The 24785-nt window shown below is 58.6% G+C and overlaps 4 protein-coding genes across 8 annotated transcripts in view; 2 read left to right on the top strand and 2 right to left on the bottom strand.

Moving 5' to 3' along the window:
- Positions 1–9: 9 nt before the first annotated feature.
- Positions 10–1996, bottom strand: UBA52 (ubiquitin A-52 residue ribosomal protein fusion product 1). 2 transcript variants are annotated; one of them, XM_054050327.1, is made up of 5 exons: positions 1893–1996; positions 1368–1487; positions 871–957; positions 679–781; positions 10–148 (listed from the first exon to the last, which is right to left on the bottom strand). In XM_054050327.1, the coding sequence occupies exons 2-5, from the start codon at positions 1468–1470 to the stop codon at positions 55–57; spliced, it is 387 nt and encodes a 128-aa protein (XP_053906302.1). In that variant the 5' UTR covers positions 1471–1487; positions 1893–1996; the 3' UTR covers positions 10–54. The 2 variants fall into 2 exon arrangements, with proteins under 2 accessions (XP_053906302.1, XP_053906303.1); XM_054050328.1 differs by having other exon boundaries at positions 1882–1925.
- Positions 1997–3079: 1083 nt separating this feature from the next.
- On the bottom strand, positions 3080–5861 carry KXD1 (KxDL motif containing 1). Of its 2 annotated transcripts, none has more exons than XM_054050489.1 (5): positions 5724–5861; positions 4833–4933; positions 4585–4737; positions 4176–4222; positions 3080–3522 (listed from the first exon to the last, which is right to left on the bottom strand). In XM_054050489.1, the coding sequence occupies exons 2-5, from the start codon at positions 4925–4927 to the stop codon at positions 3287–3289; spliced, it is 531 nt and encodes a 176-aa protein (XP_053906464.1). In that variant the 5' UTR covers positions 4928–4933; positions 5724–5861; the 3' UTR covers positions 3080–3286. The 2 variants fall into 2 exon arrangements, with proteins under 2 accessions (XP_053906464.1, XP_053906465.1); XM_054050490.1 differs by lacking the exon at positions 5724–5861 and adding an exon at positions 5567–5689.
- Positions 5838–13225, top strand: FKBP8 (FKBP prolyl isomerase 8). 3 transcript variants are annotated; one of them, XM_054050488.1, is made up of 9 exons: positions 5838–5883; positions 6985–7266; positions 7441–7610; positions 7789–7877; positions 8161–8378; positions 8453–8625; positions 8743–8820; positions 11472–11609; positions 12382–13225. In XM_054050488.1, the coding sequence occupies exons 2-9, from the start codon at positions 6999–7001 to the stop codon at positions 12466–12468; spliced, it is 1221 nt and encodes a 406-aa protein (XP_053906463.1). In that variant the 5' UTR covers positions 5838–5883; positions 6985–6998; the 3' UTR covers positions 12469–13225. The 3 variants fall into 3 exon arrangements, with proteins under 3 accessions (XP_053906463.1, XP_053906461.1, XP_053906462.1); XM_054050486.1 differs by lacking the exon at positions 5838–5883 and adding an exon at positions 6235–6295; XM_054050487.1 differs by lacking the exon at positions 5838–5883 and adding an exon at positions 6313–6392.
- An 823-nt stretch (positions 13226–14048) lies between these two features.
- ELL (elongation factor for RNA polymerase II) overlaps positions 14049–24785 on the top strand; it is a 55586-nt gene continuing 44849 nt past the window's right edge. Inside the window, exon 1 of the mRNA XM_054049884.1 lies at positions 14049–14233. Coding sequence (XP_053905859.1) covers positions 14099–14233 — 135 coding nt within the window. The 5' untranslated portion in view covers positions 14049–14098. The remainder of the gene's footprint in view (positions 14234–24785) is intronic.

Below are 24785 nucleotides of genomic sequence, written 5' to 3'. Positions count from 1 at the left end.
CCAGCGGGCAGGAGCTCTGCGCTGCTTTATTGGGGGGCGCGGGCCGGGCCCGCTCTACTTGACCTTCTTCTTGGGGCGCAGGTTATTGGTGTGGCCGCACTTCTTCTTGCGGCAGTTGACAGCGCGGGGGTGCAGGCGAGCGTAGCACCTGGAGTGGGGAAACGTCAGCTGAACCCCCTTTTCCCAGGGAAAGGGGTCCCCACTCCCGTTTCAGCTGAAAAAGGGAGCCCCACCCCACAGGGGAGCCCCTCTTCCTCGATATGCAGGTCCCCAGCCCATGGGGGGCTCTGTTTCCCACAAGAAGGGGGTCCCCTCTCCGCAGGAAGAGCCCTGTTTCACCGGGAAGGGGGTCCTTACCCCACAGGAGAGACCCATTTGCCAGGAAGGAGGTTCCTCATCCCACAAGGGAGCCCCATTTCCAAAGGAAAGGGGTCTCCATCCCACTTGAGCCCCCATTTCCCTCAAGAGCAGCGTTTCCCTCAAGAAGTGGGTCCCCACCCCACAGGGGAAGCCCATTTCTATGGCAATGGGATCACCATGGAGACGGCCTCGTTTCCCCACCGCATGGGGGGAGCCCCATTTCCATGGGAAGGGAGTCCCCACTCCACAGGAGAGCCCTGTTTCCATGGGGAAGGGGGTCTCCACTCCACAGGGAGCTGCGGGGACTCAGGGCCGTACTTGCGGCAGATCATTTTGTCGCAATTGTACTTCTGGGCGAGCTGGCGGAGGGAAGGCTCAATGATGCCTCCACGCAAGCGCAGCACCAGGTGCAGGGTGGACTCTGAAAGGAGACAGAAGTGTCACAACAGGGCCAGGCGCTGCCAGGGAGGCCCTGGTGTCCCCCAGACCACCCCGGTAAAGCCAGGGTACCTTTCTGGATGTTGTAGTCTGCCAGTGTGCGTCCATCCTCCAGCTGCTTGCCCGCGAAGATCAGGCGCTGCTGGTCAGGGGGGATCCCTGCGGGACAGAAAGAATCATGGAATGGTTTGGGTTGGAAGACCCCTCAAAACCCATTCAGTCCAACCCCCCTGCCATGGGCAGGGATACCTCCCACTGGATCCGGTTGCTCCAAAGCCCATCCAACCTGGCCTTGAACCCCTCCAGGGATGGGGCAGCCATCAGTGCTCCGGGCAACCTGGGCCAGGGCCTCCCCACCCTCACAGCAAAACATTTCTGCCTGAGAGCTCATCTCAGTCTCCCCTCTCACAGTTTAAACCTGATCCCCCTTGTCCTGTTGCTACAATCCCTGCTAAAAATTTTATCCTTCTTCCTTACAACACCCCTTTGAGTAAGGAGGCAGAGAGAAGCACAGTGATGGCAGGAGAGGAGGGCAGCAGCTGTCCCCAGTTCCTCAGTCCCGCAAGTACCTTCTTTATCCTGGATCTTGGCCTTGACGTTCTCAATGGTGTCATTGGGCTCCACCTCCAAGGTGATGGTTTTGCCTGTCAGCGTCTTCACAAAGATCTGCATCTTGGCGCTGTTCGCTTCTGCAGGGGATGTCGGCCGTGTCAGCCCCATCTATTCCTCAGGGGAGGCTCTGGGTCCGCACTGCCCCCTGAGCTCTGGTGTCCCTGTCCCCTCTTCAGCATAGACCCCGAGGTCCTCGTCCCCCCACGCCCCCCTCAGGACAGGCCCCTTGATGTCCCCGTCCGTCCGTCCGTCCCCAGCAGAGACCCCAAACCCCTGTGCCCCCATCAGGGCAGGCCCCGGGGCCCCTACCTCCCTTCGAGTCCCTGTCCCCCACAGCCCGCCCTAACACAGACCCCAGGGTCCTCGTCCCCTCCATCTCCCCCTCTGCCCCCAGCACAGACCCCGGGGTCTCCACCTCCCATTCCCGTTCGCGGCCCGCAGCCCCCGCCCCGGCCCCGCGGCAGGACCGACCCCACGCGCACCCGCGGCCTCGCTGCGAGAGAGAAAGGGAGAGACCGGAACCGGAAATACGTCAGCGCCTCGAGGCCACGCCTCTTCCTGCGTGCCACCGCTCACGCTCCGAGGCCACAGCCCCTCCCGCGCGTGCGCCCGGGGTTTCCCCGCCCCGTGGCGGCCCCGTAGCAGCTCCACCAGCCCCACAGCAGCTTCTCAGCTGAATCCTCTGCCCCACAGCGGCCTCACGCCATCCCCAGAGCAGCTCCACCAGACCCACAGCGGCCTCACGCCATCCCCAGAGCAGCTCCCTCAGACCCACAGCGGCCTCACGCCATCCCCAGAGCAGCTCCACCAGCCCCACAGCAGCTTCTCAGCTGAATCATCTGCCGCACAGCGGCCTCACAACATCCCCACAGCGGCTCCACCAGACCCACAGCGGCCTCACGCCATCCCCAGAGCAGCTCCCTCAGACCCACAGCAGCCTCACGCCATCCCTAGAGCAGCTGCCCCACACCCACAGTGGCCTCACGCCATCCCCAGAGCAGCTCCCCCAGACCCACAGCGGCCTCATGCCATCCCCAGAGCAGTTCCCCCAGACCCACAGCGGCCTCATGCCATCCCCAGAGCAGCTCCCTCAGACCCACAGCGGCCTCACGCCATTCCCATAGCAGCTCCCCCAGACCCACAGCGGCCTCACACCATCCCCAGAGCAGCTGCCCCACACCCACAGCCAACGCCCCTGACCCACAGTGGCTCCCTCAGACCTCCAGCAGCTCCAAAGCAGATCCCCCACCCCCAGAGCAGCTTCCCCAGCCCCACAGCAGCTCCCAAGCAGCCCCCCAGCCCCACTCTCTCCCATGCAATTGCCGTGGCGTATCCCTGGATGCCCTGAGGAGCCAGGGAAGGCAGCAGCCACTGTGGGTCCACCTGCACAACCGAGGGAGCCTGCGGCAAGGAGCTGAGGGGCCGTCGAGAGCCAAGGGGATGCCCGGCTGAGGCCCTTCACGAGGTGGCAACCAGCACAAGCCCATTAGCAGCACAGAGAGACCCACAGGGCAGCTAGGATGATGGTGCGTATGGTCATCAGTCTCAGAGACAACATTCCTTATGGAAAAAACCACCCCCAGGCCCCAAACCGGCTCTTCTGTGCCCAAGTCTCTGTTGAAGGAGGGGTTTTGCTGCTCTCCTGACCACACAAACAAGAAAGAACACGTGTTTCAAACCCACGTTTTACTGATTCACCCCGACGTGAGCTGCGGAGTTCGTGCTACGGTGGCAGTTTGGAGGCAGAAGGGACCCTTTTTCACTCGGCCATCACTTCCAGCAACCTTCGCTTCTCTCGTCCCGAGAAAAGAGACCACGAATATAAATACGGGATAGAAAGTCCTTGAGGCCAGGGAGCGGCGCAGGACCCCCTGTCCTAGTCCAGGTCGTTGGCCGTGTCTTCGTCTGTCAGACTCTGTCCATTCACGGCTGGCAAATCGTACTGCCCTTGGGATAGATCCTCAAAATCCTGGCTCGTGGTGGGAGAGATGATGTCCGGGCTGGTGTCACAGGACTCTGTGCTCTGCTCAGAGGTAGCGATGGTGGTTGTCGTGCTCTTCGGGACAGGGTCAAAGTCATCGTCATCTTCCAGGATGGGAGATTCATGGATGTCTGGAAGGGAAGGTGTAAAGAGCTGATAAGAAGGTTTGCCTCAAACAACTCCACATGGGACATCGCCAACTCTCCAACCCAGCTCCCCACGCCAAGGACGGAAGGGGATCCCTAAGGAGAGGAGCTGATGAGAAACAAGTTCTACCAAAGGTGGGAGACTGTCTTGTCTATAGCTCTTAATGTATGAAAAGGGAGGAAGAGGAGCTGTCTTGATTCCTTCCTCAATAAAGTTCCTTTATTTCTCATGTTTCTCGTCGCTTGGTATGGCTGCACCTTTATTTGCCTCAAGGGTATCTCAGATCTGTGTCAAACCAGGCTTGAACCCAAGGTTCTCAGGCTGGTGTCTCACAGAAGATGCCAACATCAGGTTTGGTGCTGAAGCTGAGGTGCCCCAGCAGGACAATTTGCTAAGTTCCAACTCTGAATTTTGCCTCCTTGGAGCAGCAATTGATAAAACCCCAACCCCATGGAAACGAGCGGCCGTTTGGGACTTTCTGCAACCGCATTTGATATCATCAAGAAGCTTCTCCAGGCTTTTAGTGCCTGGATGTCTCAATATCTCCTCCCGACTCCCAGGAGACGCCTCACACGTCCTTAGGAAATGGGATTCTTTGCAGGGGAAGGAAGTGGGTGCATCGGGATGGATCACTCACTGCTGAAGGCCTCCGGGTACTGCTTGGCCAGCTTCCCTTTCAGCGTCCTAGGGAGGAGAGAGCGAGCTGAGTCCCGGGGGAAGCCGAGAGATGTGGGGCTGAGCTGCCCCACCAGCTCCCTCCAGTCTCCAGCGTGTACGGATGACATAGAGGAACCCCCAAGGATTTCTCGGGCTGCAGGGCTCCCTCCCTGACCCGCCCCTGCGTCCCATGGCCATACTGAGCAGCGCCAGCACCACATCCCTCCCAGCGCCCCAAGGGAGTGTGGATCATCCCAACTGGAGCAGAACCCAGCAATTCTAAAGCCCTGGCCTCCACAGCTCCTCTCCCGCTGTCTCCCTGCATCCCTTGGCCACACATTTCCCCCCTCAGTGATGTTCCCATCCCCGTTCCCACTCCCAGTGCCCACCGGATCCTCCGGAAGATGCTGTCCAGGTCCTTCTTCATCTCCACCAACGTCTTGGTGTGGTGGAGGAAGCGCTCGCTCATCTGCTGCATCCGGACGCTGGAGAGGTTGTTGAAGTTGAGGAGCATCTCATTGGTCTTCTCGAACCGATCCAGCCTGCGGGCAGGAAGCAGACGGAGTTTGGCAAAGGCCCCAGGAGGCTCCCGGTGCTGGTACCGGGGTCCTCACAGGCCAGTTCTCCCAGGACTTACATGTTTTTCTGGGCCAGGATGATGGCATTGACATCCTCAGCATTGACCATGCCCAGCACCCGCCCGCAGAACACCTGCGAGGCTGTGGGCTCCATCGCAGCCTGTGGGAATCAAGGGTCCGCTCAGAACCGGTAACAGAGACCTCCATCCCATCCCCCCAACTCTGCCCTGCCGTGCCACCGCTACTGGAGCTCCCGGCCACTGTGCATGGATTTGGGATGGCACCAACACCGGTAACGGGACGTCCTCGGCCCTGCCACGCTGCCAGCACTGCAGCTCCCTGTCTCCGTGTGGGTTTGGGATGCTCCCACACACCGCACACAGGCAATGGGGTCCAGTGTCCGCTGCGGTACCGAGGCACCCACCTCCCCACTGCCGGGAACAGTTTTGGTGATGGCCCCACGCTGCTACCGGGGCCCCCCTTCTTGCCATCGTGCATGGTTTTGGGGAACTCCCTCCGCCCTGCTGTAATACCGGTACCTGGGCTCCCCGCCACTGTGCACGGGTTTGAGGCAGCCCCACACGCACCCCACGCCGGTACCGCGCCCTGTGCCCTCCCCGCCCCAGCATGGGGGCTCCCCGCCACCTTGCATGGATTTGGGGTGGCCTCAAGCGCACCAACGCCAGTACCGGGAACCCCTCTGTCTGCCATGCCGCCGGTACCGGAGCTGCCTCTCCCCCTCTGCCTCGCACGGTTTTGGAGCGGCCCCACGCCAGTACCGGGGTCTACTGACCGGCTCCACCCTCTGGTACCGCAGCTGCCTCGCTCCTCACCGCCGGGCACGGTTTTGGGGAGGCCCTACACCGGTACCGGTGCCCCCTGTCCAGGTACCGGGGCTCTCGGGGACCCGGGGCCGTTCCCGGTATCCCCGGTTTCTTCCCTCCACGCACCTAGGAGAGCGGCCCGGCCGCTTCACATGCCGTGAGCGGCGGCACCGGGAGCGGCACCGGCAGCCGCTCCGCGCTTCCGGGTGCGGGGGGAGGGGTCACGCGCTGCGCGTGACGTCAGCACGCATACGTCACCACGCCGACCCGGAAGTAGCGTCCGGCGGTGAGGAAACAACTTCCCTCTCTCCCTCCTTCAGGCACACGGCGCCTCCGCACCGATCACCGGGGCCGTTCCCCCCAGTCTCCGAGCAGCCGCCCGACCCTGTTCCTTCCCCCCCACCCCCTCCATCCCCTGCAGCGGCCCCTTTAAGGCTGAGCCCCGTCCCCGATCACGAGCGGCCGCCTCAGCCAATGGCGTCAGCGCGGCGGGAGGCCCCGGCCAATGGGAGCAGTGGGGGCGGGGCCCGCGGTGGAGAGGGGCGGGGCCAGATGCCTCGGGGGCGGGGCCAGAGGCAACAGGGGCGGGGCAGGACCAATAGGAGCAGCGAGGGGAGAGGGGCGGACCAATAGGAGGGGGAGGGGGCGCGGCCATCGGTGAAGGGGGTGTGGTCATCGACAGTGGAGCCGCGGGACAGGTGGGAGTTGGGGGGGCTGCGGGCTCTGACCGGAGAGGCACCGGGCGGGACGGGGATGCGAACGAGGGGCTGGGCAGGAGGGGAGCTGCCGCTGCCGGTATCTGCCAGGGATGTGTGTCCCTCCCGGGGCCCGGTTCCACCGGTGCCTCCCCTGCAGGGCCCGGTTTTCCCCCGCCCCGTTCCTCACTTGGGGCTCGATCTTCCTTCTCCCCCACCCTGGGGCGCCGTCGTGTCCCCCCCGGTGCTCGGTATCCCACCCCGGGGCTCGGTATCCCACCCCGGGCCCATTCCCTCCCTTGCAAGGCCCGGTGCCTCCCGTTCCCTCCTCCCAGGGGCTCTGTTTCCCTCCTCCCGCGGGGCCCGTTCCCTCCCCTTGGGGCCTGGTGTCCCCTGGTTCATCGCCCCTGGGCCCGGTTTTCCCCACGGGCCTAGATATTTCCCCCCTCCCGGCGCCCGGTGTCACCCGCCTGCCCCGGTTGCGGTGTCTCCCTTACACTACCTTTACTCCCCCATCTCCTCTCCTCGGGTCCCTTTCGCTCCACCCCAGGGCTCGGTGCCCCCCACCCACCCCGGGGCCCGGTTCCCCTCAATCCCCAGGTCTTCCCCCGTCTCCAGAGGGCCTAGTCCCGTGTCCTGTCCCCTCTCCCCGGTAAGCACAGCCCCAACCCCGGTTCTCTTTTCCCCTCCAGGCTGCTCCGCCGTGATGGCTTCCAGCGGGGAGGAACCGAGGAGCAGCTCCCCAAGCCGGGCAGGCCCCGGCACCGAGCCCGCACCTATGCCTGACACTACTCAGCTGGACACGGGAGAGGATTTTGAGGTCCTGGAAGATGAGGAAGAGGAGGAGGAGGACCTGAGCGAGCTGCCACCGCTGGAGGATGTGGGCCGGCCAGTGCCGCGGGAGGACACCCAGCCCTCGGAGCCGGGCAGGGGGGACGTGGCTGAAGACCCCCAGGAGTGGCTCGATGTTTTGGGTAAGAGCCTGGGGAAGGAGAGTGCTCAGCATGTGGGGCCTCACGGGCTTCCCCGTGGCTCTGTTGGTGCTCCCTGCACCATGAAGGGTGGCCGGGAGCCAGAGCGGGGTGGTGGGAAGGAGACTTTTCAATCCTGGCCTTGGCCTAATGTGCCTCCGTCTTCTCTTTGCCCAGGGAGTGGGTTGCTCAAGAAGAAGACGCTGGTGCCAGGCCAGGGGGTGGACACGCGTCCCCGCAAGGGCCAGGACGTGACCATCCGCCTGAAGGCCATGCTGGAGGATGGCAGTGTGGTGGAGGAGAACCCTGCCCTCACCTTCACATTGGGTGACTGTGACGTCTTGCAGGTCAGGGCTGGGAGAAAGCGTGCCCGATGTTATTGCTGCCTTGTTTTACCCCTGCAGAGCAGGAGTGTGCCTTGGGGGGCATGCAGAGGGTTTGCGGTCGGTGATGTTCCTGTTTGTGGGTCAGAATTGGCCCTTCTGCCTTTGCTTGTGCTCCTCCTCACGCTGTTGTTCCCTGTAGGCTCTGGACCTGTGCGTGCAGCTCCTGGAAATGGGGGAGACGGCGCTGATCGTGTCAGATGCAAAATACTGCTACGGCACTCAGGGCAGGTGAGCAGTGAGGATGTGCAGTAGAGCAGGATGGCCCCAAAGAGGGTTCTGAAAGCTTCTGGTGGCAGCCAGTGAAACCAGCGTTCATGGGCAGGGAGAGACGGGTTGCTCGGCAAGCACAGGGAACATCAGTGTGTCTCCGTCCTGGGCCAATGACCTGCATCACGCCCTGTCCCAGGGAGCTTCCATCGCCCCGAGTTCTGGGCCACAGTGCTAAATCTGTGTGGCCCCGTGGCTGGTGAAAGGTGGCAGTGGTACCACAGGTTTGTGCCCCTCTGCACAGGAGCCCTGACATCCCACCCAATGCGGCCCTCACTCTGGAGGTGGAGCTGCTGGCGGCTCAGGATGCACCAGACCTGGAGCTGCTCAGTGGGAAGGAGAAGATCGAGCTGGCCAACCGCAAGCGAGAACGCGGCAACTTCTTCTACCAGCAGGCAGATTATGTGCTGGCCATCAACTCCTATGATATTGCCCTCAAGGTTATCGGCTCCAGCTCGAAAGGTACCCACTCCCTCCCCAGGCCAGGGCCACCACGGATCCCTTCCTGCTGTAACCAGGCTCTGGGGTCTTTGCAGTCGACTTCAGCCCAGAGGAGGAGGCAGAGCTGCTGGACGTCAAAGTGAAATGTCTGAACAACCTGGCAGCTTCTCAGCTTAAATTGGACCATTACGAGGCAGCCCTCAAGTCCTGCAACCTCGTCCTGGAGCACCAGCCAGGGAACATCAAGGCTCTCTTCCGAAAGGGCAAGGTGAGGCCCTTTGCTGTTCCTCCTCCACAGTGTGGCTGAGCCCAGCCAGGGCGGACGGAGGGCAGGGATGAGGGACAGGCCTCAGCCGTCCTGCTCAATCCATACCTCACCTTCTAGGTCCTGGCTCAGCAGGGTGAATACAGAGATGCCATCCCCATCCTAAAGGCAGCATTGAAGCTGGAGCCTTCAAACAAGGTATGCTCTGTTCCATGCTGCCAGCGTGTCGGCAGAACGTCCTCCTTTTGGCCGTGTCCCTGCAAACCTCAGCGTTCCCCTTGGGAGGCTGAAGCCCCCTGTAGCTGTTCCCAACTTCCTTCATGAACAGAGGTTGGAAACAACCCTCGGGGCCTGGGGGTGATACACCCCGTGGTGCTGTGTCTGAGCTTGGCTGGGCTGCTGGGTCCCTTATCTCTGTATTGTGAGACTACCTTTTTGCCCTTTGGTCCCTGTGTGCAGTCCTGGCTGCTCCGGCTTCTCCAGGTGGCTCCTGCGCTTTGTGCCATGGGTGTGGGAAGTGGAGGAGAGCCCAGTCCCCACAGACTCGCTCAGCAGCCTGGAGCGTGATTCACTGGATGACGGGAGCAGCCTAGACCTCGGTCCAGCGCCCAGGCCAGGGCGAGCTCTGGGTCAGGAATTTCCTGTTGGTTAATGATCAGCTGCAGGACTGGAGCCTCAGGAGAAATCAAAAGCCGGTGCCAGGATATGGCCCTGGCAGGAGCGAGACTGGGCGAGAGGCAGGGAAGTGCTGCCTGTGCAGGGCATAGAGTCACAGAATGCTTTGGGTTGGAAGGGACCTCCAAGCCCATCCAGTTCCACCCCTGCCATGGGCAGGGACACCTCCCACTGGATCAGGGGCTCCAAACCCCATCCAACCTGGCCTGGAACCCCTCCAGGGATGGGGCAGCCACCACTGCTCTGGGCAACCTGGGCCAGGGCCTCCCCACCCTCACAGGGAAACATTGCTTCCTAAGATCTCACTTCAATCTCCCTCTCTTTCATCTGAAAATCTTTCCCCCTCATCCTATCCCTGCACTCCGTGATCAACAGCCCCTCCCCAGCTTCCCTGGAGCCCCTTTCCGTGCTGGAAGCTGCTCTAAGTTCTCCCTGGAGCCTTTTCTTCTCCAGGCTGAACAACCCCAACTCTCCCAACCTGGCCTCGTACAGGAGGCGCTCCAGCCTCGGGGAGGGGGGGGCTCACTTATACACACAGGCTTCAGTCCTCGATTGGGTCTGTCATTTTATCCCCTTGTTTCCTGGGAGTTTCCCCAAACTGGGATGATTTGTGTCGTGATCTGGTGCCCAAAGGCCACAGGGAGGATGGAGCACTGTGAAATGAAATGGTTGGTGGCCCCACAGCCCTTGTGGAGCTCATGCTCAAAGAGCAGCCACGGGGAAGGCTGAGCGGTATCCCCAACGCTTGGCTTCCCAGCCAGGCTGGGATGGGTGAGGGAGCAGCACAAGCGATGCCGGCAGCACTGGCAGTGGTTCCCCCTGCGTGCCTCCAGCGCGTCACTGCTTACCATTCAGATGAAGCTTTTAATTGAAGAGGAGTGAAAAATCAAAATGCCCGGCAGTGACGTTAGCACTGAAACCACGAGTACAGCAAATTACTGGCCTCTCCGGCTGGCTGCCGGCACTCCTGGGGAAGTGGCAGTGCCGCTCCAGACAGCAGCATTCAACACGCGTCGTTGAGTCACGGGCTACGGCTACCAGTGGTGGAAAGAGACTCAAGAAATGCTGGGGTCCACCTGCCTCAGATGTGGAAACGCAGTTCGCTGGGGCTGTTGGCTCCTTTCAGTGTCACAGACCATCAGCCATGGGCTCCCTTCTCCCGACACCTTGGAAATACATGTGCTGGGAGCAGGAGATGCCAACATTTGTTCTACACCTGTGTGGCAGCCCTGGTGAGCTCGGGGGTGCCTGCAGGTGCTTTGTGGCTTTACCCCCTCCAGACATCCAAAGCCTCACATTCAAGGCAGCATTGCCCAGTGTGTCATGGTCTGCTGAAGTCCTTCGTGAGCTCCAGATGAGCATGGCATGATCTGGCAAAGTCCAGGCCAGGCACCGGATGAGCCAATGTGGGCCAAAGCCGGTGTGGATTGCTGGTGACAGTGGCGGTGTTCTAGGGAGGCATCAGAGCCGCCCGGAGTGTGGCGTGCCCAGCAGAGGGCACAGCATGGCCACGGTGCCTGACGGCTGTCACTGCAGCCACTGCGATGTCCTTCCTGCCACCGTGGGCTCGGGAATGGCTGGCGGTGCCATCCATCTTGCTGCTTTTTGGGAGGCTGGAAGCTCGGTGCAGGACACAGAGCTTTCTCCGCCAGCACTCCCTCCAGCCCCAGCCATCACCACCGCTTGGCACAGCCAGGCAGGTACTGGCACGCTGCCGGCTCTTGCTGCAATCCTGCTTCAGACCAGGCTGCGTTTAAGCCCGCTTTCCTAGTCTGCTTCCAGACAGAAAAGTGGGAGAGCTTGGGAACATCTGTCCTGGAGGCAGAAACTTTTCTGTCTCAATTAAAGGATAAAATCCTTTTCCTGATGCCTGGCATCAGCCTGGGCTCTTCTCCCTGCTGCCAGGCAGAGAACGGTTTAGTGGCATAAAAGGACAGAGGGTTGCTCAGAACTGCAGGGCACCCGGCCGGGGTGTGCGATGCCAGCCTGGTGCAGCCCCTCAGTGCAGGGCAGGATGAGGCCGTCAGTCACCGCGGCTGCTGCCGTTAAGCTCCTACCCAGCTGCAAGGCGATTGGATCTGGTGGTGGTGGCGGCCCCGTGGTCCCCATCCCCTCCCGTGCACCCCAGGGATGGTGCAGGATTGGTAACCACAGCACCGCGCTCTTCTCCCCAGACCATCCACGCTGAGCTCTCTAAGCTGGTGAAGAAGCACGCCGACCAGAAGAACGTTGAGACAGAGATGTACAGGAAGATGCTCGGGAATCCCAGTGCTGCGGGCACCCCGGGGAAGTGCAAAGACAAGCTGTCCTGGGTAAGGGCTGGTGCCGGCCTTCTGGGGGGTGGCACAGTGGGTGGGGGTCGCCCCTGGGGTGGGGAGCGCTGGGCTGGGCATGGGGGACATGATCCTGGCTCCCAGATCCCTGCAGATCGCCGTAGCCTGCTCCCAGGCCGGGGAATGCTGCTGTGCCCCTTGGGGTGGGCTGTGTCAGGGCAACAAGACTTTGGGAACTGGGGGACACTGCAGCAGCCCTGCGAGGAACATGGCGAGAACTGCAGCTGCGCTCCTGGCTCTGCCCGACAGATCTGGCGATGCCAGCTGGAGGGTCCGGACTTTGCTCCCAGCTGCTGCACTCAGGAGCCTGCTGGCTGCCGTGGTGGAAAGCGCTGTCAGCTGGGCTGCCGGCGGCACACGCTGTCCCTGCGGACGTGCCGGCCACGCGCTGGGCAGAGCCGACGCAGCACTTGCCTTTTTGGGCTGTGTTAGCTCAGATGCGTGCTGGGAGCTGCGTGCTGCCCCGCGGCCTCGTGCCAGCGCAGGCAGGGCTGCACGTCCCTGCTGCCGGTGGGGCTCACGGCACGTCCCTCCTGCCCGTATGGTCACAGCATGGCTGGACTGCCTGTGGGGCTCACAGCACTGCTGTCGGGGCTTGCGGCACATCTCTGCTGCCCATGGGGCTTGTGGCACTGCCAATGTGGCTCATGGCATGTCCCTGCTGACCGTGGGGCTCACAGCATGTCCCTGATGCTGGTGGGGTTCATGGCATGCCACCCACACCCTTGTCACCTCTCTGGTCTCTCCTCAGTCCATCCCCTGGAAGTGGCTCTTTGGTGCAACAGCCATCGCGCTCGGCGGCGTGGCCTTGTCCGTGGTCATTGCAGCGAGGAACTAAGGACGGTGGCGGGGCGGCCCTGCGCCATAGGACCTGGGCCAGGATGTGCCTCTCTCCCACCAAGGGGCTTCCCTGAGGCTCCACCGACCTCTCCCCACGGACTCGCAGTTGCAGAATACAGATGCTTTCTCTGCCGGAGGTGCCAGATCCCCCTCCGACGTCCCCCCATCTCCCTCCTGGCGCGGGCAGGGTGCAGTTGTGGGGACGGAGCAGCAGGCAGAGCAGAGCCTCCCAGCTGCCCTTCTGGCAATCAGGGGCTTGGCCTCCAGTCCCGAGCACATCAGCGGGAGCGGGAGCTCTGGCGTGCCGGTACGTGGTGGCCATCCCCGGCAGCGGGGTCCTGCCGCCATGGCACAACAGGCAGGCAGAGGCACGTGGCGGGAAGCTGTGTGGGTAGGAACGGGCACGGTGGTTTCTGTGGCTGGATGCAGCTGCAGGATGGGATTCATGCAGCTGGATTCCCAGTGTCCTTGGGGGCTGCTGGCAGTGCCCCTGCCCCTCTCGGCACACCCCCGAGCACACAATGCCCAAAGGACGCCAAAGAAACCTACGGCAGGAGGGATGTGGAGGGGAGCGTGGAGACCTCCTCTCCCGGCGTACTCGTGCAGGTCTGAGCTCTGGGGGTCTCTCTTTGCCCTCTGCAGCCCAGGGCCTCCCTCATGCTGCCCCGGCCTCTGCTCCCGGGGGGCTGTAGCACTGTTCTCCTGCCCCAAACCTACTGAACTTCCCAAATAAAGGACAATTCCTTCACTCCCAGACCTGGTCATTGCCAGCGTGGGCAAGGAGGACTCTCCTTTCAGCTTTCCCTTCTTCTTGCCCCACATCTGTGGCTGCAGGGGGAGCCAGGAGGAAACGGGGAGACCATGGGGCTTTCCTAGTGGGGAGGGCGGCACAAAACCAGGTCTATGGGCCCTGACTGGAGAGGGAAACATGAAGCCCATGGGGCTTGCCTGGTGGGGACAACAAGGGGGTTGAGGCCTGGTTGAGGGGGAAAATGTGGAGCCTATGGGCTTTGCCTGGAGGGGGAACGTGGAACTCCTTTGCCCTGACTGGAGATGGAACGTGGGGCTTCCAGACCCAGCTTGGAGGGAGGGGGGGGGCACCTAGATTGGAACCGGGACCTCTAGGCCCGGCCTGGGGCTGGGGTGGGGAACGTGGAGCCCACGGGCCCTGTCTAGGGGCGGAACCTGGGGCCTCCAGGCCCTGCTGGGGTTGGGGGGGGCACCTGTGGTAGAACCCGGGGCCCAACCTGGAGGGGGCAGCCAGGGGCCACGGCCCAGCCGGGAAGCGAACCCCAGGACCGATGCCCGAACCACCCGCTCCCCGCGGTCCTCCAGCGCCCTCCAGCTGCACCAAACGCCCCTGCCCGTCATGCCCCGCGCCGCTGATTTACATAACCCCGCCTCCTTCCCAATCACCCAATCCGACGCGCGGGACGGTATCCCCTGACCAATGAGCAGGCGCGCTGCCCGCCGCCTCGCCCCAGCAACAGGCGCAGGGGCGTGTGGGCGTGGTCAACGCAAAAGAAGGCGTGGCTTACGGGACGGACGGTTCATGAATAATGCATGAGGGAGGCGTGGCCTCGGGCGGCCCCGGCGGCCCCGGCGCGGAGGGGGAGACGGGTCCCAAGATGGCGGCGCTGCAGGCGGAGCGCGGGTACGGGCTGTCCTGCGGCCGCCTCGGCCGCGGCACCCGCGTCTCCGTCTTCCACGTCAAGCTCACTGAGAGCGCCCTGCGCGCCTTCGAGAGCTACCAGGCCTGCAAGGTATGGGCGGGGGGGGTGCACCGCCTTGGGGAGGGCACCGAGTGGGGGGGGGCTAGGCGGCCACGAGGCCCCAGCGGGAACCCCGGGGACGGTAACGCCGGAGGGAGGGGGGCATGGGGTTGGGGGAACCCGGTCCCGTAGGGGTTGGGGACCTGGGGACCTCGTCCTGTGTCTCTTTCGGGGAGGACGACACCCAGTCTTGTGAGTGTGTGGGGGAGACGGACCCGGGGACCCGGTCCCGTGGCTGTTGCGGAGGATGGACACCCGGTCCCGGGTCAATTTGGGAGGGGAACACCCGGTCCCGGGTCTGTCTGAGGGAGGGACACCGGCTCCCGTATCTACTTGAGGGGGGGGGACACACCGGCTCCCATATCTACTTGGGGAGGGGACACACCCGGTCTCGTATCTGTTTGGGGAGGGGACACACCCGGTCTCGTATCTATTTTTTTGGGGGGGGGCCCGGTCCCGTGTCTATTGGGGAGGGGGGGGCTTATGGGGTGGGAGAGGGAACACGGCTCCTCACGGGATGAGGATGATGGGGGTGGGAGAGGGGCTTTTCACGGGATGGGGGGGACCCGGTTTTGCTGGGTGTGTGAGGGGGGGATTCCTCTCGGAATGGGGGGCGCCGTGGTAGGAGGGGAGGGTCCCGGTCCTGTCTATGCTGGGAGGGGGAGCCTCTCCCAGGATGGATGATGAGGGGGGAGGGTCACGGGATGGGGGGGACCGGGTCCTGTCTGTGCTGGGAGTAGGGGGGCTCGGCTCCTCTCGGGATGTGGGGGGGAGACCCGCAGAGGCCGTGGGGGGAGCCCTGGCTCGGGGGTGGGGGCTTGCTCCTGCCTCTGTTGGGGTGTGAGGGGGGTCTCCTCTCGAGATGGAGAGATGGGAAGGGGGATGCTCACGGGACGAGGATGGGGGGCTCCGTCCTGCTGTTGCCGGGTGTGTGAGAAAAGACGGGGGTGGCCCCCGATGGAACGTGGGTGAAACGGAGCCGGTGTGACGCCCTCCCCAGTGATGGGGGGCTCCTGGCCTCTCCTTCCGCCTGAGAGACCGATGATCCCACTGATGTTTGAGGGGCCCCTGGGCCCCCCCTGCCGTGACCGGGGAGAGGCTTTGATCCTCCAGTAAAATGCCTGAGGGAGAGAGGGAGGTGTTGGTGAACCCCCTCAGTAACTGATGGGGGGACCCCCATGTCCCTCTTGTCCCCCCTCAGATGACTGAGAATGAGAACTGAGGTCTTGATGCCTCCTCCAGTGGATGCCAGGGAGCCGGGGGGGCTGCCAGTGCCTCCCCCCCCCCAGTGCATGTTGGGGAAAGGGGGCTCTTGGTGTCCCTCCCCAGGATGTGAGGGGCTCTGTGAGTCCCGTCCCCCCCCCATAGATGCTGGGGCAGGGGGTTGCTCCCAGTGTCCCCCCCATAGTGGGTGCTGAGGGCATGGAAGGGCTCCCAGTGTCCCCCCAGTAGATACTGGGGCAGGGGGGCACCCCCAGTGTCCCCTCTGGTGGATGCTGGGGCGGGGCAGCTCCCCATGTCCCTCCCAGTGGGTGACTGGCAGCCACCCCAGTCTCTGTAAGTGTCTCGCGGGGAGCGGGAGGGGGTGGAATGTGGGTTTTCAGGGCCCGGGGGCTCCGGCCTCATCTGGGGAGCAGGATAGGTCCCATCCCAGTGCTGGCATCCCGGATTGGGGGGGTCCCTTCCTCCCTGCCTTGCAGTGTCCTCCCACTCTGGCGCAGGGCTGTGGGTTCGGGCCGGGGCTGCACGTTGAAATTTCCAGATTGTCTTTTCCGAGCTATTTCCTCGCAACGCATCCAGAGAGCTCCTTCGTCACGTAAATAAGGAAGAGCGGCACTGCTCGGTGCCTGTCGCTGGGGTAGGCCGCAGAGGGGCTGAAAGCTGTCCTTTTTCCTTGGAATTTTATCTTCCCTGTCGGCCTCAGATCCCGTGCGGAGCGTGTGCACCTGCTCACCTTGCCAGGGAGCCGGGGGAAGCTGGGAACCTAACCCGTTTGTCATTAGGAGCGTCCTGCCTGCCGGCTTCTGTAGGATAAACCATATGTTGTCACAACACTATTTTTAATTTGGGGTGTTGGTTACATCACATCGCTGAATTGGGCAATCTCTGTGCGAGGACGAAGGTAATTACTGCACCAGGGTTTATCAATTTATATTTTAATGAGTGTTTATCAGCATTATGAGAAGTCAGAAGCAATAAGGGCCTTGCACAGACTGAGCTATTGGCTTCTACTCTGAAAAAGAAAGGGAAAAACATCCCCAAAAATGCTTTTTTATATATTAGGAAAACCTTTTCTTTTGGGGGAAGGCGAGTAGGAAGACTACAGGCAGCTGCATTCAGTATTTTGGGCACTTATTCTGAGTCCGTGTCACACATGAATAGTAGTGTTTATTTGCTAAATGAAGTCTGGGCTCTGGATTGTTTGGTGGCCACCGGCCACTAATGAACTTTGCTTCCTCCACCGCCACCCAAAAGAGAAATAGTCCGAGGCTCCCGGTGATTAAATGGGCAGGAAGGGATAAGGGCAGAAGCGCTCACTTGTTTGTACAGTGAATAACGCAACAATTAGTGGGCTATTAAACACATACGCTCGTTCTGCATTTGTTCTATAAACAGTTTCTCCAGCTTGTTGAACGTCTCTGCTTCCTCTGACATGCTCAGCTCTGGTGATGCCAAGCTTTCTAACACACCTTTGCAGCGGGTGTTTGTCCAGCCTGGCCTCCGGTTTAATTTTGGGATGCAGTAGGTAAATGGAAAAAATGCGCTAAGGCTTCTTGTGCCGGGTTTGGTTGAAGCTGTGGTGGAACTGACGGCAGCGTTGTGTAAGATGGATAATGGCCTGGAATCCAGCGCTGCTGTTTGCCTTACCTGGCGTCCAACGCGTGTGCAGTCTGACCTGTTTTATGCGCTGGGGCAGCACGTCGCTGTGATTGCTGCCACCAGGCTCTGCCCCTCTGCTGGAGCCGGCAGGGTAACGTCTTCAGCTTGTTCCTTGTCTAATAATAATGTATTGGGATTGCATAATCCCAAAACGATTGCCCAGCTGGGCGAGCTGCCACTGGTTTTAGTGTCCCTTGTGCCAGAGCGGTCGTGTTCTTGGTGTGGAGCTCTACCATCAGGCAGCGGGACAGTGGAGAAGCAGAGTTGTCTTCTTGAGTCCCTCCCGTGTGGGGCTTTGCTGAATTGTCCGTGTCCTGGTGAAGGAAGTCGGGGCTGCACGTTGATGCCTGGCTCTGTATTTCTGTGTTGCGTCCAGAGAGTGTGGAGCTGCTGTTGGAGAGGTCTAGGTCACAGAGCTGCCAGCTCCTCGTGCTCCTTAGAGACATTTCTTTCTCCAGTAGCAGGGGAGGTTGCTCACCTGAAAGAAATAGGAATCTTAAGAATAACACTGGCTTCATAGGTGTTGCCTGCCTGCTCCTTGTGAATCTCGCTGCCCTGAAACCACTTCTGCGTGGTTGTGAAAGCCTGAGCATGAGCACCGAGCTCCACTGCTGGGGCTGCGTGGTGGAGAACGTGTCCTGAGTTGGTTCATCCACTGGTGAAACAGAACCGACCTAGTGTGTTAGCTTGGAGCAGCTCCTGGGCCTCCAAGAAGTCCTGTTCCGTGTGAGCCTGCAGGTTTTCCTGCCTTCCGTGTGGGTGGGTGTGCAGGCCCTGTTTAGGCCTCCCGCACCCCAAAAAAGCAGGGCCTGACTCTTTCCCATTTCTCCTGCTCTGCCTCCAGCTTCCCACTGCCCGCCTTGAGGTACAGGGGAACTTTGCACACCGCTGCCTTTTTTTCCTTTTCATTCTTTATCCTGGACCCCATCCTCCACACCTGATATGGAGATGTTGTAGCCTTCCTCATACAATACACCTAGTTCTATCTCTGTCCACAGCACTCATCCTTGATTTTTCACCTGTATTTTTAGCCACGTTGTGGGGGTCTGAGGAAGCAGAAATGTTGATGCAGGATTTAAGATGCTCCCAGGCTGACCCGACTGCCTCTTGGCTGTAGGTGCCTCTCCTCACGCTGTCGTGGTGTAAGTGCTGATGCTGTGTAAACAGGGGCTGTTCCTGGAACCTGACCTGGGAATTTCCCGACTTTCTTGTATTTATCTAAAAACTTTGTGGTTAAGGAGCTCGCAAGGCAGATTCTTTTTTGATAAAGGATGATGTGGCGCAGTTGCCCACCTTCCTTTCTTATTCGTAGCTGCTGGCCTGAGCACGGGTGGCGATGGAGGCCAGGCCCAGCTCGGCTGCCAGCCCTCATACCGGCTCACCTGGCAGCCTCCTGGTTTTAGGAGCATGGAAAGAAAGTCCCAACATCCCTGATTCAGTCCACAGAGCCGAACAGCGGCTTCTGGTCGCATCGAACCTCCCTGCCCCTCTTACGTGGGGTGTTTTGAACCAAAGCTACTGGTTGATTCACTGGTGAACTTTGGCAGATGCACAAATATTTATCGGGGGGCTGAGCTGAGATAACCGAAGCACATTGCCCGGCACTCCCCGAGCCCAGCTGGATTTCGGAACTGTACTCCAGCAGACGTACCTTCCTGAGTCCTCTTGCCTGTGCTGCTCTTAAACTGACCAGAAGTCACCTCTCAAAGGCTGAGGTTAAACTGACCCCTTGTAGCACCACTCACTCGAGGAAGTTTGTCAGACTCTCCTTTCAGAGCAGGCTGCTGTAGATGCTTTCATCTTGCTGGGTTTAACGCATGAGGTGCAAAATGAAGGCTCCTGCCGTCATTACAGGGTCGTTAGGGTAATGCGTATTTGTGCTGACTTGGGAATCGAAAGCTGCTTGCAGGTGTCAGGAGGAGAAGAACAATCCGGCTTTCCAATCAAAATTCATCGAATTATCTCGGAGCTCTTTGCATCATTCCTCCTCTCCTGTAACCTGTTTTTTCCTGTCCTATTAATTCACTGATGCTGTAGTCCGTCAGAACTGAGGCTCTTACGACATCGGGAACATGAGTCGGTGACAGGGCTGAATGAATCAGAGGAGGCTGGCTGGGAGGGAGCTCATCGCACACGTATGTTGCTTCGCAATCAGCAGAAACAGGACAGGATATGCAGGACACCCTGAACTGCCAAATGTCCCCAGTGTCCACCTGAGCGTGGCACCTCCCCTTCCAGGAAAGGGGACAGGGAGATGTTTAACAAGGAGCACGAGGAATATTTTGGCCTGTGGCAGTTTCCTTTCCATTATTTAGGATAGCTTTTTCTCTCAGCCGTGTGCCATTTGGATCTCTTCAAATCATAGATTCATCTCTATAGTTTTCAAATTGCACGGGGAAGAATCGTCTGTAATTTCCATCTGAAGTGACGTTCAGTTGCTATGGGATTTGGTGGCAAATTAGAAACCCATTATGCTTTGTTTCGTGCCGGCGGTAGCGCAGTGGAGAACTCGGTCTGATTGGTGATGTGCCGAGGGGAAAGAGAAAGTTTGTGACAGGATCCTTGTGACTGATGCTGCTGCTTTTCCAAACGTGATCTGCTTTTTATCAGCAAATCATATGATGCCATTAACCGGGGAAGCGGAATTTGGGCACTAATAGCTTTCTGCTCTCTAGCAATACTGAGGCAGGGAAGCCTGGAGGTTAACCCCTTAGGTTTTGAGGAGGCTGGGCTGGTTTTGACGGGACGCCAGTGGGGTGTTTCAGCACCCCTGCAGGGGCTCTACCAGCTGAATCATAGAATCACGAAATCATTAAGGTTGGAAAAGACCTCTAAGTTCATCCAGTCCAACCATCAGCCCAACCCCGCTGTGCCAACCAAATCATGTCCCAGAGTGCTGTGGCCACACTTTGAACCCCTCCAGGGATGGAGGCTCCACCGCTGCCCTGGGCAGCCTCTGTCAGTGCTTCACCACTCTTTCTGTAGAGAAATTTTTCCTGGTATCCATCTAGACCTCCCCTGGCACAACTTGAGGCTATTTTCTCTCATCCTGGTGACTGGATTCACGACCCAGCAGGACTAAACTCTCACTCCTTTTCGGCATGCTTTGTAGCTAGTTTCTTATTCCACATATACAGCAGTGAAGGGAGAAGAGAAAGCTATTGCACGTTTCTTTTAGTTGTCTGACACGTTTCCGATCACACATGGTGTTCTTGTGGGCCTCCTCAGAGGGATCTGTTTCCCAGTGGCCTCTTCCCTGGCCAGCGTGTGCTGCAGCCAGTCTGGCCTCGTGGGGCCGGGCGACTCACCGAGTGTCGGAGTCTGTCTGATCACCCCGCACCAGGGTTTCTGGACCAGCCTGAAGTGCCCTGTCCTGTTCAGTTGGGTTTTGTCACAGTGCTGCTGTTGAAATAGTTTGTTCTCACAATGTGGATGCTGCTGGAACAGCAGAGGAACCTTTCCTTCTGTCAAGGGAGGGGATGTTTTTTGGAGAAAAAAAGCATTTTGGGTCTTGTGAGTAAACAACCGTGTTATCTGCTGAACAATGCACACGTTTCAAACCATTTAAACTCGGTTCTGCCTGTAACTTGTGAAGCGTCTCCAAATCCCTGGTGTTTGTGCATGTTGAAAAATGGGAAGGGACAGACTGCATGCGTCACTCTCGTGCTGATTTGTGCCAGCTAATCCCTGGGAGAAGAATACGTTTTGGCTGACTTAGTGGTTTTGCTGCTAATGCACAAGAGAATGTGTTTGAATGGCTGGAGTGGCTGCACGGGTTTAGGGAGACTTTGAAGAGATCCATGTGTCTGGAATCCTGTAGCGAATACCTGGATTTGTGAATGCGGTGGTGTGATAGAGGTTTATTTGGGTTTAGAGGAATGAGAGGAAGGGTTCAAGGGGGGAGAAGTGGTCATCAGCCTTGTAAGGTCATGAAGGCGGAGATCAAATTACCTCTGAATAATTAAGGTTAACCTGTTTCTGGAGGAACCATTATCAGGAGAACTTAATGCTAGTGAGAAAAAAAAATCCCTGATAACCCAAATTGTGCTGATATTTTCTAGAGGGTGGGTGCAGGGGAGACCTCACCAGAATTGGCCTTCTACATTCAACGCGCCGTAGCGTGACCTAGATGCATTATACAGGGAAGCAGCTTGGATTTGCTGATAAGAGTTTTCTCTGGTAGCTCCTGTGTTGCTTAGGAACATCTCGTGTCCATAGGGCAACTCCTGCACTCCATGGTAACCTGCTGCTGCCTTTTGACTGGTTTTGTAATGTTTTTCCCCAAAGCGCTGCTGTAATAAAGAGCACGACAAACCACTGGGCAGCTGGTTTGCAGCGTGCCAGTGTGTATCACTGCTAGCGGGATGCAGACTTCCAAAATCCAGCCCTTTTCGCATTGCTCCAGCAGAAAGGCAGTCTAGAAAAAACACTGCTCCATGCGCTTGGTCTCTCCTTTCTTTACATTGGACTAGTGCCTCTCTTTAAATTAAAGAAACCAGCATTGGTTTAGCTCAAAAAGAGGTCACTGCTTGTTAGCAGGACTCAACTGAGCTGCCCACCTCCACCCACCCGGAGTCTCCCTTGATCCCATGCAGCCTGGTGGCCGTTAACCCTCTGCTCTCCTTCTGTGCACCAGAACTCTTCTTGGCTTTGGTAATGTAGGAGAGAATGCTTCACCCCAAGGCATTAATGGAAAACCAAGATGCTTCACTGTTCTACCACGGCTTTTCAGGCCAGGCCCCACCACCAGTTACTCTTCCTTCTTGGATGCAGAATCTCCAACCATCCAGGGAGGCTCTGGTCATGGTCCCATGGTGACTGCATCCAAAGCAGTGGAACAAGCAGGGTGAGGGAGGGGATTCTGCTCTGCTCTGATGAGAACTCACCTAAGTCCTGCATTCAGCTCTGGAGTCCTCAGCACATGAAAGACATGGAGCTGTTGGAACGAGTTCAGAGGGGGTCGTGGAGATGATCTGAGGGCTGAAGCACCTCCTGTATGAGGCCAGGCTGGGAGAGTTGGAATTGTTCAGCCTGGAGAGGGGAAGGCTGCAGGGAGACCTTAGAGCAGCTTCTAGTACTGAAGGGGGCTCCAGGAAAGCTGGGGAGGGGCTTTTGATCAGGGAGGGCAGGGACAGGACAAAGGGCAATGTTTTTGAGCTGAAAGAGGGCAGGTTTAGATGAGATCTTAGGCAGAAATGTTTTGCTGTGAGGGTGGGGAGGCCCTGGCCCAGGTTGCCCAGAGCAGCGGTGGCTGCTTCATCCCTGGAGGGGTTCCAGGCCAGGTTGGATGGGGCTTGGAGCCCCTGATCCAGTGGGAGGTGTCCCTGCCCATGGCAGGGGTGGGACTGGATGGGCTTTGAGGACCCTTCCAACCCAATCCATTCCATGATTCTCTAGCTGCTCTGCAGGAAAGCAGGTCATCCCAGGGAGAACGCTGGAGCTGGCATCTCGAAGGATGATCTGCATGTAGCACTGTGAGCAAAGGCCTGAGCTGCGCTGCCAGCGTCGGCCTCCACTCCAGACTGTGCCATTGCATTTAACGGTAGATGCAGACTTTGGCTTTGGGTTCACATCTGTGTGCAATGGTGTTTAGCCAGTACTGCAAAACCTCCTAAAAACAGTGAGCTGCCTGAACCTCTGTAGTACTTAGATTTCATCGGCACAAACATCTTCTTGACTACTTGGCTTATGCATTTTGAGACCTGCATGGTTTAGTGGGTAGGCTGTGCTGTGATAAGAGCAGCTCCGACACTCATGGTGGGTTTGCTCGTACAGGATCAGCACTGTTTAAGCTCATTGTCGTTCCTTAGCGAGAGCAGGCATGTCACTTTAAAGCCTAACAAAATGATGGAAGAAATGCCAGCTCAATCCATATCCCTGTGCCCAAAGGATCCATATTTTGTAAAACTGAGGTGGACGATGCTAATTTAATCTTTCTCCTATATTTTTACCCACTGTAGGCTCATTCTGTGATGGACTGCAATCGATACGTTATGTGCCAGCTGTGGTTATTTGAATCATATTTCCACATCGCAGTGTCTAGACTTGATGTTTGTGTGAGTTCTGTTGTACCTTTCCAGCCCCGGCGCTGATTTCAGTTGGTTTTGGCTCCCGGTTTCTATGAGAAAATGAAATGAGCTGTGTTTCTGTCTTTCCCAGTCCCCAAAAAGAAGGGAACAAGGAATTTGGCAGAACTTTAGTTTTTTAAGCTGCTTTGCCACCATTTTGCTCTCTTTTGGGAGGATCTGTGTGTGGAGGAGCTGGGTTCTGCCCTTCAGTAGCTGGAAGAGGAAAGCCCAGGCTAACCGCTCATGCTGGACATAAATCCCTCCCTGGGTCTTGCAGTGGGAAAAAGATGCTGTGAAGAAAGGTGGGGTCTTGATGTAGGCAACCAAGGCTAGAGAAAGGGAACACACACACGTTTTTAGAAATAAAAACCCCTGGAGTATTGGAAGAAATAAGAGCATTTGAGAGTGAAGCAGCCTTTTCATTGACTGCATCTACTCCCCCTTTATCAGGGAGCGTGAGGATAGTATGAAGGGAATGGTTTGAAGTTGAAAGAGGGGAGATTGAGACATTGGGAAGAAATTCTTCACAATGAGGGTGGGGAGGCCCTGGCCCAGGTTGCCCAGAGCAGTGGTGGCTGCCCCATCTCTGGAAGTGTTCAATGCCGCCTTGGATGGGCTTGGAGCAACCGGATCCAGTGGGAGGTGTCCCTGCCCATGGCAGGGGTGGGTCTGGATGGGCGTTGAGGTCCTTTCCAGTCCAAAGCGTCCATGATTCTACGATACCACACTTTGTTTTGAGCCCGTGGCTTTTTTCTGCTCACAGATCCTCAGGGCTGTGGTCATGCCTCTGTTCAGTGAGCAGGAGGGATGCTCTGTGTCGAATCTCTGTGGTGCTTGGAGAGATTGATAACAATGCAGCCCTAGGGGACATGAAATCCCCTGTGACCAGAAGGCAGGACAGGGTTTGGTAACGTGAACAGCAGCAGCTGGAGGAGGCGATGCCCTGCACAGTGCCCACGTGTAACCTTGAGCCGAGCTGTGTTCATTTGGTTCTGAAAACAAAGCTCCTGGTACGTCAGAAAATGTATTATGGATAAATCGGTGAAAGGAAATAATGTTCCTAACTCATAATTAACTTGTAAAGCTTGCTGCCATCGAATTTAAAAGGCTTAAGTGCATCGGAATAGCAAGAAAACTTGGTCAGATGGTATGCAAAGAATAAAGGCTGTGGTTAGGGCTTCTCTGTATCTCTGCGCATCGGCTCATTGGCTCTCACTTCTCCTCCGGTGTTTGAGGTGATCCAGCTTGTTGCCAAAACTGTGGCTCTACCTCTTCCAAGGAGCTGAGCTTCGTGCAAACGTCAGTGTAAATTCTTCCATTCCCTTCAGATCCAGGATTCAGTGGATGCTTTTCAGAGCCCGGGATGGGCGGAGTAGCAAGGAAGCAAAATTTTTCCACCCTGCCTGAGCTTGGGCAAGCGGAAATTGTGCCTTGGAAGCCAAATAAGGCAAGTCAGCCAGCTCCTGCTGGGCTCACCTTTCCACGGGGAGGCTGGGGAAGGGAGCAGCCCTTGCTCACAGGGAGAGCATAAGGTCTACTGTCCCTTTGAAGTTGTTCCCTGTGCGTCTGGCACTCGCCGGAGGTGTGGTGCGGCA

The sequence above is a fragment of the Cuculus canorus genome, chromosome 27 (genome assembly GCF_017976375.1).
Source record: "Cuculus canorus isolate bCucCan1 chromosome 27, bCucCan1.pri, whole genome shotgun sequence".
NCBI lineage: Eukaryota > Metazoa > Chordata > Aves > Cuculiformes > Cuculidae > Cuculus > Cuculus canorus.
The sequence above is the reverse complement of the archived record's forward strand: the minus strand, read 5'-3'. Positions and strand labels throughout refer to the sequence as shown.

Bases quoted from the DNA above. Each gene is read 5' to 3' on its own strand.
- UBA52 (XM_054050327.1), bottom strand. From the start codon at position 1,470: ATGCAGATCTTTGTGAAGACGCTGACAGGCAAAACCATCACCTTGGAG. The intron at 782-870 runs GTACCCTGGCTT...GTCTCCTTTCAG, and splicing joins AGACTACAACATCCAGAAAG to AGTCCACCCTGCACCTGGTG. The intron at 149-678 runs GTACGGCCCTGA...TCCCCACTCCAG, and splicing joins GACAAAATGATCTGCCGCAA to GTGCTACGCTCGCCTGCACC.
- KXD1 (XM_054050489.1), bottom strand. From the start codon at position 4,927: ATGGAGCCCACAGCCTCGCAGGTGTTCTGCGGGCGGGTGCTGGGCATG. The intron at 4,223-4,584 runs GTGGGCACTGGG...TCTCCTCCCTAG, and splicing joins AGCATCTTCCGGAGGATCCG to GACGCTGAAAGGGAAGCTGG. The intron at 3,523-4,175 runs GTGAGTGATCCA...CTTCCCTTCCAG, and splicing joins GTACCCGGAGGCCTTCAGCA to ACATCCATGAATCTCCCATC.
- FKBP8 (XM_054050488.1), top strand. From the start codon at position 6,999: ATGGCTTCCAGCGGGGAGGAACCGAGGAGCAGCTCCCCAAGCCGGGCA. The intron at 8,379-8,452 runs GTACCCACTCCC...GGGTCTTTGCAG, and splicing joins TATCGGCTCCAGCTCGAAAG to TCGACTTCAGCCCAGAGGAG. The intron at 8,821-11,471 runs GTATGCTCTGTT...TCTTCTCCCCAG, and splicing joins AGCTGGAGCCTTCAAACAAG to ACCATCCACGCTGAGCTCTC.